Raw genomic sequence first — 16,930 nt, 5'->3', positions numbered from 1 at the left:
TCAAAACAGAAAGGAAAAACTTCACTTTTGCTTTTTGAATGTGTGCTTCATGGGAATAACTTTCATCTTTCCATCTGTATTTCTTTCAGATCCATTCAGTAACTATGTGTTTTGCAATGAAATGGCATTCCATATTTAAAATAAAAATTGGTATTTTATGTTGGTTTCCATTTTCAAATAGCATATTTTTAATCACATCCAAAATAGTTCAGCATTTTTCCCACTACTGCCAAAAATAGCAACACGTACCCTCAACACAACGTATCATAACATATCCTCAACAACACACGTATCACCACACACATTTCTGCTCTTGGGCTCCCCTCAGCCCCATCTGTACTCTTGCTGCGAACAGCTATAGCATAAAAATGTCTCTTCTCACATGCTTTTGATATTACACTATTTAATCACATACAGCTGTGGCTTATGAGGCTGTTACAAAACACAATTTTAATGTAGTACTTGAAGTCAATTTTGGATAAACATCAACCATTTACTCTGAATAAGAAGTCCAACACTCCAAAGATTTTCTTTTAAAGGAAAACGCTGGTTTTCTTAGAATTTGGCATGGGCATCATTGTGACTGAGACTTCTCTCTGCCAAAAAGACTGATAATGTCAAAAAGGATTGTGTAAATCATATTAGTGCAAAAACGAAGCTTTCCATAATTCCTGGAGCCAGAAAGACCTGGAATGATGTGCATCCTTCCTTCTCTTTGGCCTCTTCCTTCACGTGGCCCCTACCTCCAGCCCTCAAATACATTTTAGTACTTCATGGAAATAGGTTTGAGTTATAATTCTGTTTTTCTTTTTCCAAATTGAGAGAAAGTGAAAGGAAAATGTGTTGGAAAGATACTGTTCAAAGAAATATACACGGTGTTTCCCTTAAGTTTGGAATTATTCTAGAAAAAAAAAAAAAGCATGAACTTTTTACATTTCTACTCCTTTTAGTAGGCACCAAACTTAGCGTTGTGAAAACAATGACGACATTAGAGAAAGAAAATCCCAATGCAAACAAAGATTTGGAGGAGTAAAGAAAAAAAACCAAATTGAAAAGGCAAGGTAGCCTCTTGTTTCTATGTTTCTCTCATTTAAAACCAATTAAAATAGTATACATTCTAACAGGAGATAAGATGGATCATCATTTCATGCTATCATATAACCCCCCTGCAGTGAAAGAAATATGTGGAGTTATTCCTAAAAATTCTCTTGCTGTAAGATTTTTAGAAAACTGGTTTTATATGTTTCAGTCTTTCAAAGGAAAACAGTACCTGGGAGTTTTCAAGGCTGAAACATACAAAACTGGTTGGTAACTGGCAAGTTACCAACTCTGACTATCAATGCAAATCTGAGGCAGGAAGTACTAAGGAAATTCTAAACTCATTCCCTCCCTCTGCAAGATTTTCTACATTTTCATGTGCGAGGAATGTGTGAAGGGTTGTTTTGTTTTGCTTTTGTAGGACCTGTACATTCACATCTTTAAGAATATCCTTGGCCCCTGGGGAGGCTCCCTCTTCCTTTGCAGGCAGCCCTGGCCTTGTGTTTTCAACTGTCTGCTCTTTTCATGGCACAACTGGGGTCCAGCTAAACATTTAGAGCCGGGCGGCTGTCCAGCTGCAGATGGCTGGAAATTCAGCCTGAAATCAGTGTGCTGGTGATGAATTACTCCTCCACCTGACCCCAACTTCACACCAGGCTCTGAACAGAATTTGAGTACCACCAGCCAGGGAGACCTGGTCAGGGTTCCATGGTCTGAACCCCTTTCTTCAAGGTCTTCTGGGGAAGCAGATGGCCAAAGAAGGGCAGGCAGCAGACTGATGAAAAAGTAGAGTGATTAGAAACTGCACTGAACTGGGAGAAATAGAGTGATCTGGCAAGGGCGTGGAAAGGAAGAAAAGACAAACTTGCTGTGTGTGCTTGGGTGAGTTTTAAGTTTCATGAAGATGACTAAAGTTTTCTAAATATCACATATGAGAGAAATATCTATTTCTCAACTGCAAAATATCAACTCACCAGGCTGTGACCACGTTTTACTCTTTAGCTTTCCCAGTTCAACTCATTTGTTTTTCAAAAAAAACACCCCCAAAGTACCTCCAATTCAGATTGAAATTCACCCTGGGTCTCATAATGCAATAGCAACAGGTTGGTTATTTGCAATGGGCTGTAACAAAATTCTTGAGAAATATTATGTTACAACTTAAGCAAACATCATTACATATATTATCATTAAGCTAAGAAACTATTTTTTGGTCTCCTTTCTCTAAAACTTGCTGATTATTATGGGTGGCTTTTCCAACAGCAAATTCGTTTTGATGAAACTCTTTTTTTAAAATCCAGTTATGTCTCTTATTGAAATATTATGACATGTCACCAAAATTTCTTCATTACTTCTAAATAAAAGTAATGTTCTTTTTAGAAACTGCTTCTTTGCCTAGGAAAACAAAATCTGTCAAAAGGAAAATTGACAAGTCAACTTTGAATGTGAGGTCTGGGAGAGTAAGCATGTTATACCCACATTACTACAAGGTACAACAGCTACAAGTCAGCCATGGGTTTTCCTTTTATTTGACTTACCCATACATTTTTCTAATATAACATTTTAAGCATCTGGAAATTTTTTTCAAAGAAACAAAAGCATAAATATCTTATTTCTATTATTTTTTTCTTTTTAAGCAACAAAGTGAAGAGATTGGTTCTAATGTGATGGGTAATAAGGGGAGCAGAGAAAGCAGGGAAGTGTCACAAGTTTTTCTAAAACTTAAATTGCATTTGAGGAAATGGAAGACAGTTGCATTTATTTCAAAATCCGTTTTCGTTTTGTTTTATCATAAGAAAATAGCAGCTGCATTTAACACACATATTTAGGTAGAAAGAGAAGGCTCAGTATTTTGGCATTTTCTGAATGAATACAATAATAAACATCCCATGAAGATTTTCCAACCAAAACTAATGTCAGCAAATAGCTTTTGTGGGTGAGTTAAAAACACCTGAATTTAGAGAGCAGTTTAAGGCATGGTATCACCAGAATATGATTTTTGTTGTCAACCACAGAATCCTATTTTTATCAACCATAAATGTTCTTTACATATCAGCATCATTTTAAAAAGCAATGATTTAAAAATTGGATTAAAACTACAAGCCAAGGCTGGAAGGACAGTGGATTTTATGGAATTCCACCTAGGCTTAGCAAATAAATCTAAGCAGCATGCATTTCCTTCAAAATTACTATAGGTTATATTTTGAGATATAAGTGTAAAAGGAGCAAAAAGTGCTACCGAAACAACCCGGTTGTTTTCATGCTATGCTGGGGTGTGATGAGACTTTATTATACAGTGCGAATGCTGTCAGAAAGTTCCCATATTTTAAAATATTGCACATTGACCCTTCCTCCCATTCCCTGAGTGCCTAAGTTCCCAAACAGGGCACATTTTCATATCTTCAGCTTCCAGGAATGTCATTAATGTCTGTCATTTCAGAGCCACTGTAATGATATTTGACAACTTCACAGCACTGTCGAAATTTTACAACGTAATAATCAATATGAACTACCATGATAGCCAAAGTAGCTGATCTTATACTCCCTACCACCCTGATCTGATTACCCAAATATCAGCTGAGGTTGCCTAATGGATCTAACTTCTTTAAAAATGTTCCAGAAGTTGATGGCTTTGACTAGCTTGAAAGTAACAAGATCCAGATGCTGCCTGTCTACACAACACTAAACTACATAGGACCCCAAAACAGATTTATTTTTAAATTCCCTCTCTATTTTTCTAGCTCTCTTTTCCCTCAACACCCTATGTTTCCTCTTTACCCCAAACAACACACACACACACACACACACACACACACACACACACACACACACACACAAACTTCCCACCAGTGTAGCTGGTCCTGTGTCTTTAATATAACGTGCCGGACATTATTTCCTGCTAGCAATAGGTTAAAAGAAATCTCAAACCAAAAAGCAATTATTCCATTCATTTTGATCTAAAGTTTCTTTTCTGAATAGACTTCATCAGAGAAAACGAGAACCAAAAAGAAAGCATGAATTTTGAAACATTTGTAAAAATTTAGCCAAATGACTAAAGGGGATGGAATGTGCGATATTTTTCATGCAACCTTTGTTTGTTGTTTCTGTTTCTTTGGGGGATGAGAAATGACTATAAATTTCCCCTTTTAACTTGTCCTTGCTTTGCCATTTCTTTGAGGAAGGCAGGCAGCCGTTCTCTGCCCAATCCCCCAAAGAGTTAAAACTCTAGCCACTGGAGCAGGCGGGCTGGTCTATTTATTTCAGCAGCAGCCCAAACTAAATGCTCACAAAGGCAAAAAGCAGTGTGAGTCGACCTTGGAGGGGCAGGGCAAATTGTAAAGCGACTGAGAAAGGAAAGGAAAAAAAGAACAATCTTTAATATAATACTGAAAGTCTGCTGCCTGATCTGGTTTACAAATCAGCATTGTTTGGTGAGAGAGAATAAATGAGAGCTAACTACGGCATGAATTACCAAACCCAAATCACAGCACCCAGTCCTGGTGACAGCACAGATCACTCAGGCATGCCTTGTTCACTCCCGGCGTATTTACCAAGAACACAGTAGAGTCTGGCTAATGCAATATAAAATAATATCATCCATAAAGGAATACAATCCATGCATTCAAGGGGGAACAACCAACATTTTCCCCTGAAATTAAGTCTGATGTAATTGACAAATTGGAGCAGTGATTTCACACCTGAGAGTCTTCCATGTCTGAACTGCAGGATAAAGTTCATGATTGGCATGACCCACTGTTCAGTGACGTGGTCTTGCCACTGGCCCCCTCATGATCATTTGAGCACACACATAAAGCCTAAAGTATTTAACCAATTCATGTCCAATTATCATCAGTATATTTCGTCGTTTTTCAAGACCCAGGCCTCCTGATGGCAGCCAACATCTAGCTTCTAAAAGTAAAGAACATCTATTGTAAAGCTCCTAAATTCACTCTCTAGCATCCTGATCATCCTCAGTATAAAATAAGGCCATAAAAAAAACAAAAATGTACCCAAGCAAACTCTAAGAGACTTGAATTAGTTACCGTGTACCTTCCCACACCCGCCTTTCATTCTACACTCAGCAGTTAAAAGTTTGAGTCGCCCCCACCCCGGCGTGTCCTATCCAGTGGGAAAAAACCTTTTAGAGCCACAAACAAAGAACAGCTCACCAGAAAAGCCCCTGAAATTGTATTCTTGTGCCTGATCATCACTGTTATGATCTCCTTTTTAACAACCCTGCCCATCTGCCAAGGACTTGACGGATATCAGGAACACCTAGGCAGCCAAATAACAACAAAGGAACTCAAGTAAAACTATTATCTCTTCTTAAAGAGAAAGCACCGGTTCCAGGCTTGCTTTCTTCTTATATCCTTCTCTGCTTCATTAACTCCATTGCTATGTTACTAATTTCAAAGAAGCAGGAAGAGGTGATGGGGTAAGGGGAGGGAGGCGGTAAATAATAATTCACATGCCTGTCTGTTTCCCATCCCAAGTTCAGAAGGACACCCCACTGCTGCCAGACTGTGGAGCGAGCCATACCTTGGTTTGGAGATAATGAGGATAGTAGTAAGTGTACTGGGGGTACATTTGTGGCTGATCCAGGCGTTTGCCCATGTAGCTGGAATCTCTATCTCCGAGGCAGGGAACTGGATGACAGGGTATGTGCCCCAGGCCGAGCTTCCTCTGGAACCACTATTCCTGACAGTCCCGATGACTGATGAGGCTTCGGAGAGTCTTCCACCACTCACTAGTTCCAACACAGCAAGAATTTTAAAAAGAAACACACCAAAAAAAGAGGGAGGTGGGGGATCTGTAGGAAAACCCCCACACAGCCTCCCCAGCTCTCGCCTGGGGTCCACTTGGGATGAGGCAGTTTGTTCTCTACCCGGCTGTCCGTAGTGATGTCAATTGCCAACGTTTGTAAAGGAAAAAAAAAAAAAATCAAAGTCCTTTTAGCACAACTCAGAAATCTTGCAGATCAGCTTCCTGTCTCCTGTGTGTCTCTTTCCCCACCTTAAAGAAAATGAAAAAAAAAATAGAAAGGAAAAGAAAAAAGAAAAAGGGGGGGGGGGGGGAAAGAAAAAGAAAGGGGAAAAGAAAAACTAAAAAAAAAAAAAAACCTCTCACAGCTCAGTTGCTGCTGTGTCCCTCCCAGAGTGACATGGTGTTCGGTGCTTGTCCTGTCCTTTCATTCACGTCCCCTCCTTCCAGCCAGTGGGTGGGACCCGGAGAGCCCCTCCAGGGAGCAGCGTACGCAGTCCAGAAGGCTGCAGTCTTTCCTCCAAGAAAAAAAAAAGGCTGCTTCAACCCCTGCTGCAAGCAAAGTTCCGATTCCCTCTACTGGCTATCTCGAATAGCAAAGCGGTTTTTGCAGCAAAGCTGCTGCCGCTGCCGCTGATCCCGGGGAACTCAAATGTGGGCGGCGGATGATTCCTTATCCTTCCCTCCATCAACCCCGCACAAGAGCTGCCTTCTTTGCTTTGCTTGCCAAGTTTCAAGGTAAGCCACACTGCGAAACAAAACACAGCAGACCCCGGGAGGGACAGGAGGACGAAGGGAGGAAGGGAGAGAAAGGAAAAAATCAAGGCAGACGGGCTAAGCTTGCTGGTGAAAATGGAAAAAGTGTGTCCCGGATGCTTTCAAAACCTGTGAACGCACTAAAGCCGAAGGAATCCAAGACCTGCTTTAGAAACTAACCTTTTACTTCTCGGAGAACGTGGAGGATGGTAAGTATTGAAGAAATGTTGTAGTCTACTCCAGGACTGCTCGTTACAAGCCAGGCATCATCAGATCACAATTAGCAACTTATCATAGCAGAAATAATCAGATCATTACATCCATTTTGTAAAAATCAAAAGAGGTGTCCCCTTCGGTTTATGATCGTCTTGATAAAATCACTGTTTCTCTCACTGTCTATCTCTTTATGATTCATGGAGGCTTTAATCACTTTCCTGACATCATCATACACAAACACAAAGAACAAAAATCATAATCACTTGGCAGGGTGTTTCTCCACCAATAATAAGTAGTATTCTGACGTGTCTATCAGCTGCTACATTATAATACAGATTGTTTCAGAGGAAATATATTTCCTTAAAGGGTCCCTTTTCAAGGCAGGCGAGGCTAAAATTAGACATGCCAGCTGTGTTTTGCTGAGGGCTCACGCATGCCCAGAGCGTGGGCAGACCAGCACTGAACTCCTCTCGACTTTGTCAAGTCGGCTGTATTCTCCCCAGCCCAGAGTTGCCTTTTCAGATGAAAGGTTCCTGGTACAAATATCCAGCTTCCTAGGCAAGAAGACCAGAGAATGCGGTCCCATGTACAAGCCCTACCACCCCTGGGGCAATGGGCTTCCCGCAGGGGTCTGGTTCCTGGGAGCCCTGTGAGTGCAGGTAGGCTCCTTGGAGACAGATCAGGATGGTGGGCACACAGTTTTATGTTTGACTTTTGACAAGAATGACGATCGGAAGGAAGGAAGGGGAGAGGGTGGAGAGTAGGAGGTAGAAGCCCTGTCACTGAGAAAATTAAATCAAGTCTGCCAATGTTTATGTGTTCTTCTGGGACTCAAAGGTCTCATCTAGAAAATGGAACTACTTCCAACTTACCTAGCTGGAGAGAGTCAACTGAATCAGATACTAAATAAAAATCCCATTGATTTTAAAATTCTTTGCAGCATCTCACTACTCAGACAATAGAGCCCTAACTTTTGGTATACTTTTCAAGTCACTTAAAAACCTAACTTTCTTCTCCAGAGGCAGGCAGTAGACCCTGTCCCCCATGTCTGATGCCTGAGTGACACTGCCCTGCTTTCAGGTCTGGGCTGTGCTCTCAGGGCCTTCGGTCATCCCCTCTGCCAGGGGGGCTCTCCCAGACCCACCTTCAGCAGATCCTCCAGCCCGCCCTTTGGTCTCAGCACCACCCACACCCAGTGGCTTCGTATGCACTCTGGCTTTCCCACAGCACCTTGTATTTACCCTAATATAATGCTCATCCTATGTCACTACCTATGAATTGCCTGTCTTCTCTACGATGCTCTAAAAGCATCAGGAAAAGCAGGAAAGGAGGAGGTCCCATCATTCTTGTTTACCTTCATCTTTTTTAAAACTGGCATGGCATCTGGCACCAAATGGTTGCTCCGTAAATGTCTGAAGAATAAGACATCTTAAATATCAGAAACAACTCTAACCCAACTCATATCCATCTTTTAGTACATTCCTGGGTGCAGGGGATATAGTGCTACACAGATCAGAACAAGGCACCTCCTCCAACCGATGCCACTGCCCACTTCATACAGTTATTATGAGAATTCACTGAGTTAAACATGTGAAGCATTGATAACACCTTGGTACTTATTGGATCTGCTCAATAAACACAAGCCTGCACCTGGAGAAGAGCATCCCAGGCTGAGGGACCAGTAAGAACAGAAAGCCTGGCAGCAAGCATGTGTCTTTGGAATGTGCCAGATATAGTGCAGGGGCTGGAAGGGAGCAAGTAAAGAGTAGAGGAGTAAAGAGTGGAGAATGAGGCTGGGACAAGATCTACAAGCCTTGGTGGAATTTGGTGGGGAAAGCTAAATTAGTGATGGTTAACAGTGCAGCCAGTACTCTATCCAAATCATCTTCAACTACAGAATGCTGTCTTCCTAAATGAAAGATTGGGGTTCCTCCAAGTTATAAGACACCTAGGATCAGGATCCTAGATGGCTTCTGCCAACACAGCCACTTTGGACAAAGGACATCAGTATTCTTTCATTCATAGCTGCCAAGATGCTCCTCCATAACTGCCAAGACGCTTCTGCCAACGTGGCCACTTTGGACAAAGGACATCAGTAGTCTTTCATTCATAACTGCCAAGATGCTCCTTAAAGGGAAAGGACTACTGTCTTATTTACAAATAAAAAGCCAAATAAATAACTCCTCTCAGTGTACGCTATAGCCCACTTATATGCAAAGTTCCCAGTATGTGTCAATAATATGAGCAATTTCTCCACAAATTCCCACTTCCCAAAATCTATTCTATTCCATTGGATTATCGGTATTTTCTGGGCATTAATTGTCATTAGCTTAAGAACATTCACTGAACATTTAAAGCTTTTTTTAAATAACGTAAAGACAGTTTAGCGCTTGTGAGGATGGTAAAACCTGTGTTTCATTCATTTTTTATTTTTTTTTTCCCTGAGATCCCAGTAGCCATGGAGATTCGGGGGGCAAGAGAGTCATGTCAGAAATAGTTTTTATATCATGTCTGCTGTGTTGGAGCTGCAGCATTTTCCATTTAAACGATCAAGTTAAGGTAGGAGGGAACTAGTTTAAGGCACTCTCTAAATCAGAAGCCAGCTGTGTGCCATTTGCCAAATAAACAAATTTTGTGCAAATCCAAAAGCAGCAAACTGCATCAAAGGGCATGGACTCTTATAGATTCACGTGATTCACAGCACAGACTGGAGAGGCACTCATTTAAGACAAGTTCTTGGCTAACAGAATTGAGAGGATGTTTCAGACATATATCCAGAGATGGGGAAGTGATGGTATTGAAATAAGGGGCAATTGGGCAGAGACAGAGACTCTTCTGGTTTGCCCTTGACCTAGCCACTCAGAGAAGAACTGGGTCCCCTCTCTGGATGATTGATTGATTGATTGATTTTAATTTTTTTTTTTTTTTTTTGGCTGCGTTGGGTCTTCATTGCTGCATGCGGGCTTTCTCCAGTGGCAGCGAGTGGGGGCTACTCTTCGTTGCGGTGAGTGGGCTTCTCACTGCGGTGGCCTCTCCTGTTGCAGAGCACAGGTTCTAGGCACGCGGGCTTCAGTAGTTGCAGCACACAGGCTTCAGTAGTTGTTGTTTCCGGGCTCTAGATCGCAGGCTCAGTAGTTGTGGCGCCGGGGCTTAGTTGCTCTGCGGCATGTGGGATCTTCCCGGACCAGCGCTCGAACCCGTGTTCCCTGCATTGGCAGGCGGCTTCCCAACCACTGCACCACCAGGGAAGCCCTGGATGATTTATTTTTGTAAATTACAAAGACTTAGTCAAAAGTAAAAGAACAGTAGAGATATAAGGAAAAACCATAATCATACTATCTTCAAAAGGAGTATTCTATTTTACCCTTAAGAAAGACATCCATGACCTTGAGTAAAACATAAAAGGCAAAAATTGTGGCATTTCCTGCCCACTTTATTCAAATTTGTGAAATCTCTTTCCAACCCAGCAGTTGCCAAATGAGTATGAAACATAAAAGTGGTTTGTTTGTTTTCTTAAAGACAAGATGGTAGATTGCAAATTCCAACATTAATGTTACAACTTTCTTTTCTCCTACTGAATCCTTACCAATGGTTTAAGAAAACGTCTGAGACAAATAAGAAGAAAGAGATTACCATTCAAGTATGTGTGGCCCAAACTTAAACGATAATTGAATGTAAAAATATTAATGTAGATAAAGACAATAAAAATTGGCCTTGGAAGAAAATTTCAAGCCTCAAGACAAAACTACAATGGACTATAGTTCAAGACAGTTAAGTAGAAAAGCAAGAGCAGTTTAAAACAATGAACAACATTAACTTCAACAACAGTTTACTGAGCCTCTATTCTGGGCCTAAAAAATCGAGGGTACCAGTATAAATACGGTATTATTATCCATGTCCTCAAGTAGATTTAACAAATCAGTATGTCTCAAACTTCAACCATTCACAAATGACCTTAATGTTTTTTCTCATATCTGAGTACCAATTTGAAACAATAAGAATAATTTTCTTTAAGTTGACTCAATTTCTTCTGAAATCCATGTGAACTTTATTAGAATTCTAAGCAATAATATACATAAAGCTCATGTTTATTTTGCTTCCATTATCTTTTTAAAAAATGCACACTATCCACCAACTCTCTATATACATTTTTCGTAGCACTCAATACTGTGGCGGGCACATCTGGACCTCCTTTACCACTAGGATTAGCAAGACTCACACTTCTCCATTTCACTGAAAGTAGGAACGGCCACATGACTTGCTATGCCCAATAAAATATGAAGCTTTTACGAGCGACACCCACAAAAACTTTAACTGCTGCTGTTAAATTCTCCAGTCCACTCTTCTCTGAGGCAAGAATGTGCTGATATGGAGTAAGCATCTCAGAGGGGTGAGAACAGCTGCCTTGAATAGTCACCTGGACCAGCCACTGACTTGCCATGCATGAGAAGTAAACCTTTGTTGGATTATGCTATTGAGATTTGGTGACTTACCACAGCAGCACCTAGCCTACCCTGACTAATCCAACATTACTTGTCATTTGATTCTGTATTCATTGGTTTCCTTGCTTGAGTAGCACCCCCGCTAATATCTAAGCTCCACAAAGGAAAGGAGCATATTTGTCTTGTTCCCTGTTATATCCCCAGCACCTAGAGCAGTCCTTGGAATTTAATACACACTTAATAAATGTGTGTTAAATAAATGAATAAATAAAATGATTATCTAAGATCATCTCATTTACTCATCAGTGCTTAATGCATGCTACTTTAGGAAATCATGGAAGGTGAAACGAAACATATTCACAAAAAGTAAAAACCGAAGTTTCATAGGGAACCCTCCTACACTGCTGGTGGGAATGTAAATTGGTGCAGCCACTATGGAAAACAGCATGGAGGTTCTTCAAAAAACTAAAAATAGAGCTACCATATGATCCAGCAATCCCACTTCTGGGCATATATCTGCACAAAACTCTAATTCAAAAAGATACATGCACCCCAATGTTCATAGCAGCACTATTCACAATAGCCAAGATATGGAAACAACCTAAATGTCCACGGATAGATGAATGGATAAAGATGTGGCACATATATACAATGGAATATTACTCAGCCATGAAAAGAAACGAAATTGAGTTATTTGTAGTGAGGAGGATGGACCTAGAGTTTGTCATACAGAGTGAAGTAAGTCAGAAAAAGAAAAACAAATACAGTGTGCTAACACATATATATGGAATCTAAAAAAAAAAAAAAAAGTGGTTCTGAAGAACCTAGGGGCAGGACAGGAGTAAAGATGCAGATGTAGGGAATGGACTTGAGGACACAGGGAGGGGGAAGGGTAAGCTGGGACAAAGTGAGAGAGTGGCATGGACATACATACACTACCAAATGTGAAATAGATAGCTAGTGGGAAGTAGCCGCATAGCACAGGGAGATCAGCTTGGTGCTTTGTGACCACCTAGAGGGGTGGGGTAGGGAGGGTGGGAGGGAGACGCAAGTGGGAGGGGATATGGGGATATATGTATACATATAGCTGATTCGCTTTGTTATACAGCAGCAACTAACACAACATTGCAAAGCAATTATACTCCAATAAAGATGTTAAAAAATTTGTATGTATTAATTAAAGCACTAAGCATGAACAATTTGTAGCTGTTTTATAAGCCTCAGGAAATGAACAAGTCTTGTAAATTTTAGATTCATTTATTCAGGAGAACAAAATATACTGACTTTCTTTTCTCTATGCTATTTCCCACCTCTATCCTATTATATGTATGCATGTACGTTTATAACATTATGTTTTTCTGATTGCAAAAATAATGATATACATTGTACTTTTGAAATGCAGAAAAGAGAAAAGAAAATTTTAAAATACTACAATTCAAAGATAATCATTCCTCTTAAAATTTTGGTATATGTTCTTCCTGGTTAGATATGTATTCTCTTTTACAAAGCTGTGAAAATATTGTGGAAACTCTGTGTAACTTTTTTAATGTAACAATTACCTTTCCATGTCCTTAAATATTTTTCTGAAACATGACTTTTAAATAACTCTGTGTATGTTTTTACTGTAACCTAACTCAAAAATGTTCTGGAAATTGGTAGAATATAAAATATAAAAAAAAAAAAAATAAATAAATAAATAAATAAATAAATATTAACCATCATAGCAGAAAAACAAAATGTGGTACATATATATGATGGAATATTACTCAGCCATAAAAAAGAATGAAATGATGCCATTTGCAGCAACATGGATGGGCCTAGAGATTATCATACTAAGTGAAATAAGTCAGACAGAGAAAGACCAGTGTCATATGATATCACTTATATGTGGAATCTAAAATATGACACAAATGAACATATCTACAAAACAGAAACAGACTCACAGTATATTAAAAAAAGAATTTATATATATAGTTATATATATATATAAAACTGAATCACTTTGTTGTACAGCAGAAATTAATACAACATTGTAAATCAACTATACTTCAATAAAATTAAAAAAAAAATTTTTTCATGGGAGGAGAACTGCTATCATACTGAACACTCAGAAGGAAAGTGTTCTTTCACTGACTATTTGGAGTGAGTACTGGGGTGTGGTGTTAACTAGTTAAGAGATAAAGAAGGCAAAGAAGTAAATGAACACAGATATAGATGGACAGCTACATACTAGACATTGGAGGAGATGCCTATAATGTTTCCTCAGTGAAAACGCACAAGTACCTGGGAACTGGGTATGATTTTTCACAATTTACAAAACTGAGAAGGATCAGGTTTAACTACCTGATCCACACTCACCCAGTTATCACGTAGTAGAGGAACACTTCTGCCTCATTTCTGTATAAGGTCCAAACTCAGGCTCTTTCCTCAGTGTCCTTGATTGAAATCTTAAATGCTTTACTCCAAAATCGGATGAGAAAACCTTTGTGTTTAAAACATAAAACTCACAGTATACAGAAACATCCTAAATAAGTCACTTATGTCTTCATAGCAAACTGGAAAGAAAGAGCATGTGGCTGTCTGTCATACAGCATAAACTATTTGGATGACAGATGTGATGGTTAATACACAGTTACATGTGTCAACTTGGCAAGGTTATGGTGCCCAGTTGTTTGGTCAGCACCAGTCTAGACGTTGTTGCCAGGTATTTTTTAGACATGATTTACACTTAAATCAGTAGACTTTAAGTAAAGCAGATTACCCTCCATAATGTGGGTAGGCCTCATCCAATCAGTTGAAGGCTTTAAGAGTTAAGACTAAGGTCCCTCGAGAAGGAAGGAAGTCTGTCTCCAGACTACAGCTGGACTAAAGACTCAACTAGCTCTTCTCTGCATCTCCAGCTTGCCAGCCTGCCCTACAGTTTTGTGATTAGCCAGCTCCCACACTCATGTGAGCCAATCCGTTAAAATAATTTGCTATCTCTCTCTCTCTCTCTCTCTCTCTCTCTCTCTCTATATATATATATATATATATATGCAAATACATATCTGACTACTTGTGTTTCTCTGGAGAATGTATTAATAAAATGAAAGAAAATATGGCAGCAGTGAAGGTCAACGAAATGGACACTCTTATACATTTCTATTAAATGTCTACTGAACAAAATGTATAGCCTTAAAAATCTCCATCCTTTTCACCCAGTAACTTCAGTTCTAAGAATCTAAAAGAGATCATCATTAGCATTTTAACGGTAAATAACTAGAGAAACCTGAATGTCCAACTCTAGGTGATTAAATAAATTACAGTATAAAGTATAATTCAACCATTAAAATAATCCTTAGAAAACATTTTAACAATATGGGAAATGCTTAACTTGAATAGCTAATGGAAAAAATAAAAATTCAGAAAAAACAGAACATTGTACATGCAGTAGGTTTTCAACTACAAAATATAAACACATAGACAATAGAAGAACTACATCAAAATAACAACAGTGAAACTTTCCCTTTCTGGTGAGGTTATTTTACTTTTCTTTTTGACAAATTTTGGCATTTTCCAATTTGTCTTAAAATCAGCATGTTTCATTAAGTGAAATAAACATTGTTTAAAAATATATATATATTTCTAAGTATGGTTTTTATTATTAGTTGAGAGGAAATTTTTAAACTCCCAGAAGTGACGATATCAAAATGAATTACATGTGTATTTTAAGTAGCCATTTACTCCTTACCTGAGACAGCAATTTAAGAAAAGTTTAAGTCTTTAAAGTCTGGAAGCATCAATTCAACATCAAAAAAAGTTCAAAACTCTCATTTAAGACCTAAAGACTGGGATTTCCCTGGTGGCCCAGTGGTTAAGACTCTGTGCTCCCAGTGCAAGGGGCCTGGGGTTCGATCCCTGGTCAGAGAACTAGATCCTGCACTCTGCAACTAAAGATCCCACATGCCGCAATGAAGATCCCACATGCTGCAACTAAGACCCAGCACAGTCAAATAAATAAATAAATATTTTAAAAATAAATTAATTTTAAAATATTAAAAAGCCATTGTCTTAAAAAAAAAAAGACCTAAAGACCTATTCTCTTATTCAGTGAGGGTAATGAAAAAATAATGGCAACCAAAGGCAGAGGACATAGCTTCAAAAGGATTAAAATAAAACTGTATTGTATCTAAGATTTTATTTTTATCTTCAACTAATTCTGCCTTTGTACTTCTACGTTTCTCATTGAATTTATTTGTAAAAAATATTGATGCTGCTCTGCCAGCTTGTTTACAATATGCTGTAGAAACCAAGAATGTTTTTTTCTTTTGGTTTATCACTATGCCTCCCTGTATATTTCCATGCAAAGAATGTCACTATTTCCAGTCCATTGAGTCAATTTGGTCCTGATATAACTGGCAGATTCTAGAGGCCGTTCTTACAAGTACACCGTCTGCTATGACTTGTGCCATTTAGTGGGACTAGAGCTTTGGAAAACCCCAAACTAAAAGCCTCAAAGTAGAGAAAGATGAATAGCTGCTTTGTTACATGGGAAACATTTTTCTAAAAGGAAGATCATCACTTTGTATCAACTGTCCAGCTTCCATCTGCCAATAGCTAAGCAAGTTGGGTTGATATGGCCAGATTTGATTGGCTAGACTGATTCCTCTTGCTAGAAAAATCCAGAGTTGCAGAAGTCTAAGCTGAAAGGATACTACTAACTAGAGTTATCATATAAAATACAGCACACCCAATTCAATTCGAATTTCAGAAAAATGGTGAGTATGTTTTTAATATAATTATATTCCAAATATTGCATATGATATGTCCTATGGAATATTTGGGTCATACTTATAAAAATTATTCATTGCTTGTCTGAGATTCAAATTTATCTGGGTGTTCTGTATTTTTAAGTTCTGGCCAAACCTACTCCTAACCGATGCACTGACACAGTTCACAGGCCTTTCAGAAGACACAAGAATTGATACAGTCTAAATTTATGGACAACTGGCAACGCCTAATATTTTCAATCGTCTTTACACTCAAACCAAGTAAAGCAAACACGTCCCCAAATTAAGCCTCCCTTCAAGAGACTTAAACCACAGTTATGTTCCCAATATGAATCCATACAGTGTTTCAAAGGCTCTGGTTTGTTTTTTTTTTAAACATCTTTATTGGGGTACAATTGCTTTACAATGGTGTGTCAGCTTCTGCTCTATAACAAAGTGAATCAGTTATACATATACATATGTTCCCATATGTCCTCCCTCTTGCGTCTCCCTCCCCCCCACTCTCCCCATCCCACCCCTCCAGGCTGTCACAAAGCACCGAGCTAATATCCCTGTGCCTTGCGGCTGCTTCCCCCTAGCTATCTACCTTACTACGTTTGTTAGTGTGTATATGTCCATGACTCTCTCTCGCCCTGTCAAAGCTCACCCTTCCCCCTCCCCATATCCCCAAGTCCGTTCTCCAGTAGGTCTGCGTCTTTATTCCCGTCTTACCCCTAGGCTCTTCATGACATTTTTTTTTCTCCTTAAATTCCATATATATGTGTTAGCATACGGTATTTGTCTTTTTCTTTCTGACTTACTTCACTCTGTATGACAGACTCTAGGTCTATCCATCTCATTACAAATAACTCAATTTCATTTCTTTTTAAGGCTGAGTAATATTCCATTGTGTATATGTGCCACATCTTCTTTATCCATTCATCCGATGATGGGCGCTTAGGTTGTTTCCAT

At 39.1% G+C, this 16,930-nt stretch overlaps 1 protein-coding gene and 1 long non-coding RNA gene across 5 annotated transcripts in view; one reads left to right on the top strand and one right to left on the bottom strand.

Annotated features, from left to right (window-relative positions):
- The window catches only part of RBMS3 (RNA binding motif single stranded interacting protein 3), a 699,814-nt gene extending 693,863 nt beyond the window's left edge, over positions 1-5,951 (bottom strand). For all 4 annotated transcript variants that reach the window (XM_024743510.1, XM_024743508.1, XM_024743509.1 and 1 more), the window contains exon 1: positions 5,575-5,951. In XM_024743510.1, coding sequence (XP_024599278.1) covers positions 5,575-5,649 — 75 coding nt within the window. In that variant the 5' untranslated portion in view covers positions 5,650-5,951. The remainder of the gene's footprint in view (positions 1-5,574) is intronic.
- A 464-nt stretch (positions 5,952-6,415) lies between these two features.
- LOC112398734 (uncharacterized) overlaps positions 6,416-16,930 on the top strand; it is a 14,168-nt gene continuing 3,653 nt past the window's right edge. The window contains exon 1 of the long non-coding RNA XR_003003056.1: positions 6,416-6,534. This is a non-coding gene — a long non-coding RNA (uncharacterized LOC112398734). The remainder of the gene's footprint in view (positions 6,535-16,930) is intronic.

Source organism: Neophocaena asiaeorientalis, unplaced genomic scaffold (genome assembly GCF_003031525.2).
Source record: "Neophocaena asiaeorientalis asiaeorientalis breed wild unplaced genomic scaffold, Neophocaena_asiaeorientalis_V1.1 scaffold332, whole genome shotgun sequence".
NCBI classification, from domain to species: domain Eukaryota; kingdom Metazoa; phylum Chordata; class Mammalia; order Artiodactyla; family Phocoenidae; genus Neophocaena; species Neophocaena asiaeorientalis.
The sequence above is the reverse complement of the archived record's forward strand: the minus strand, read 5'-3'. Positions and strand labels throughout refer to the sequence as shown.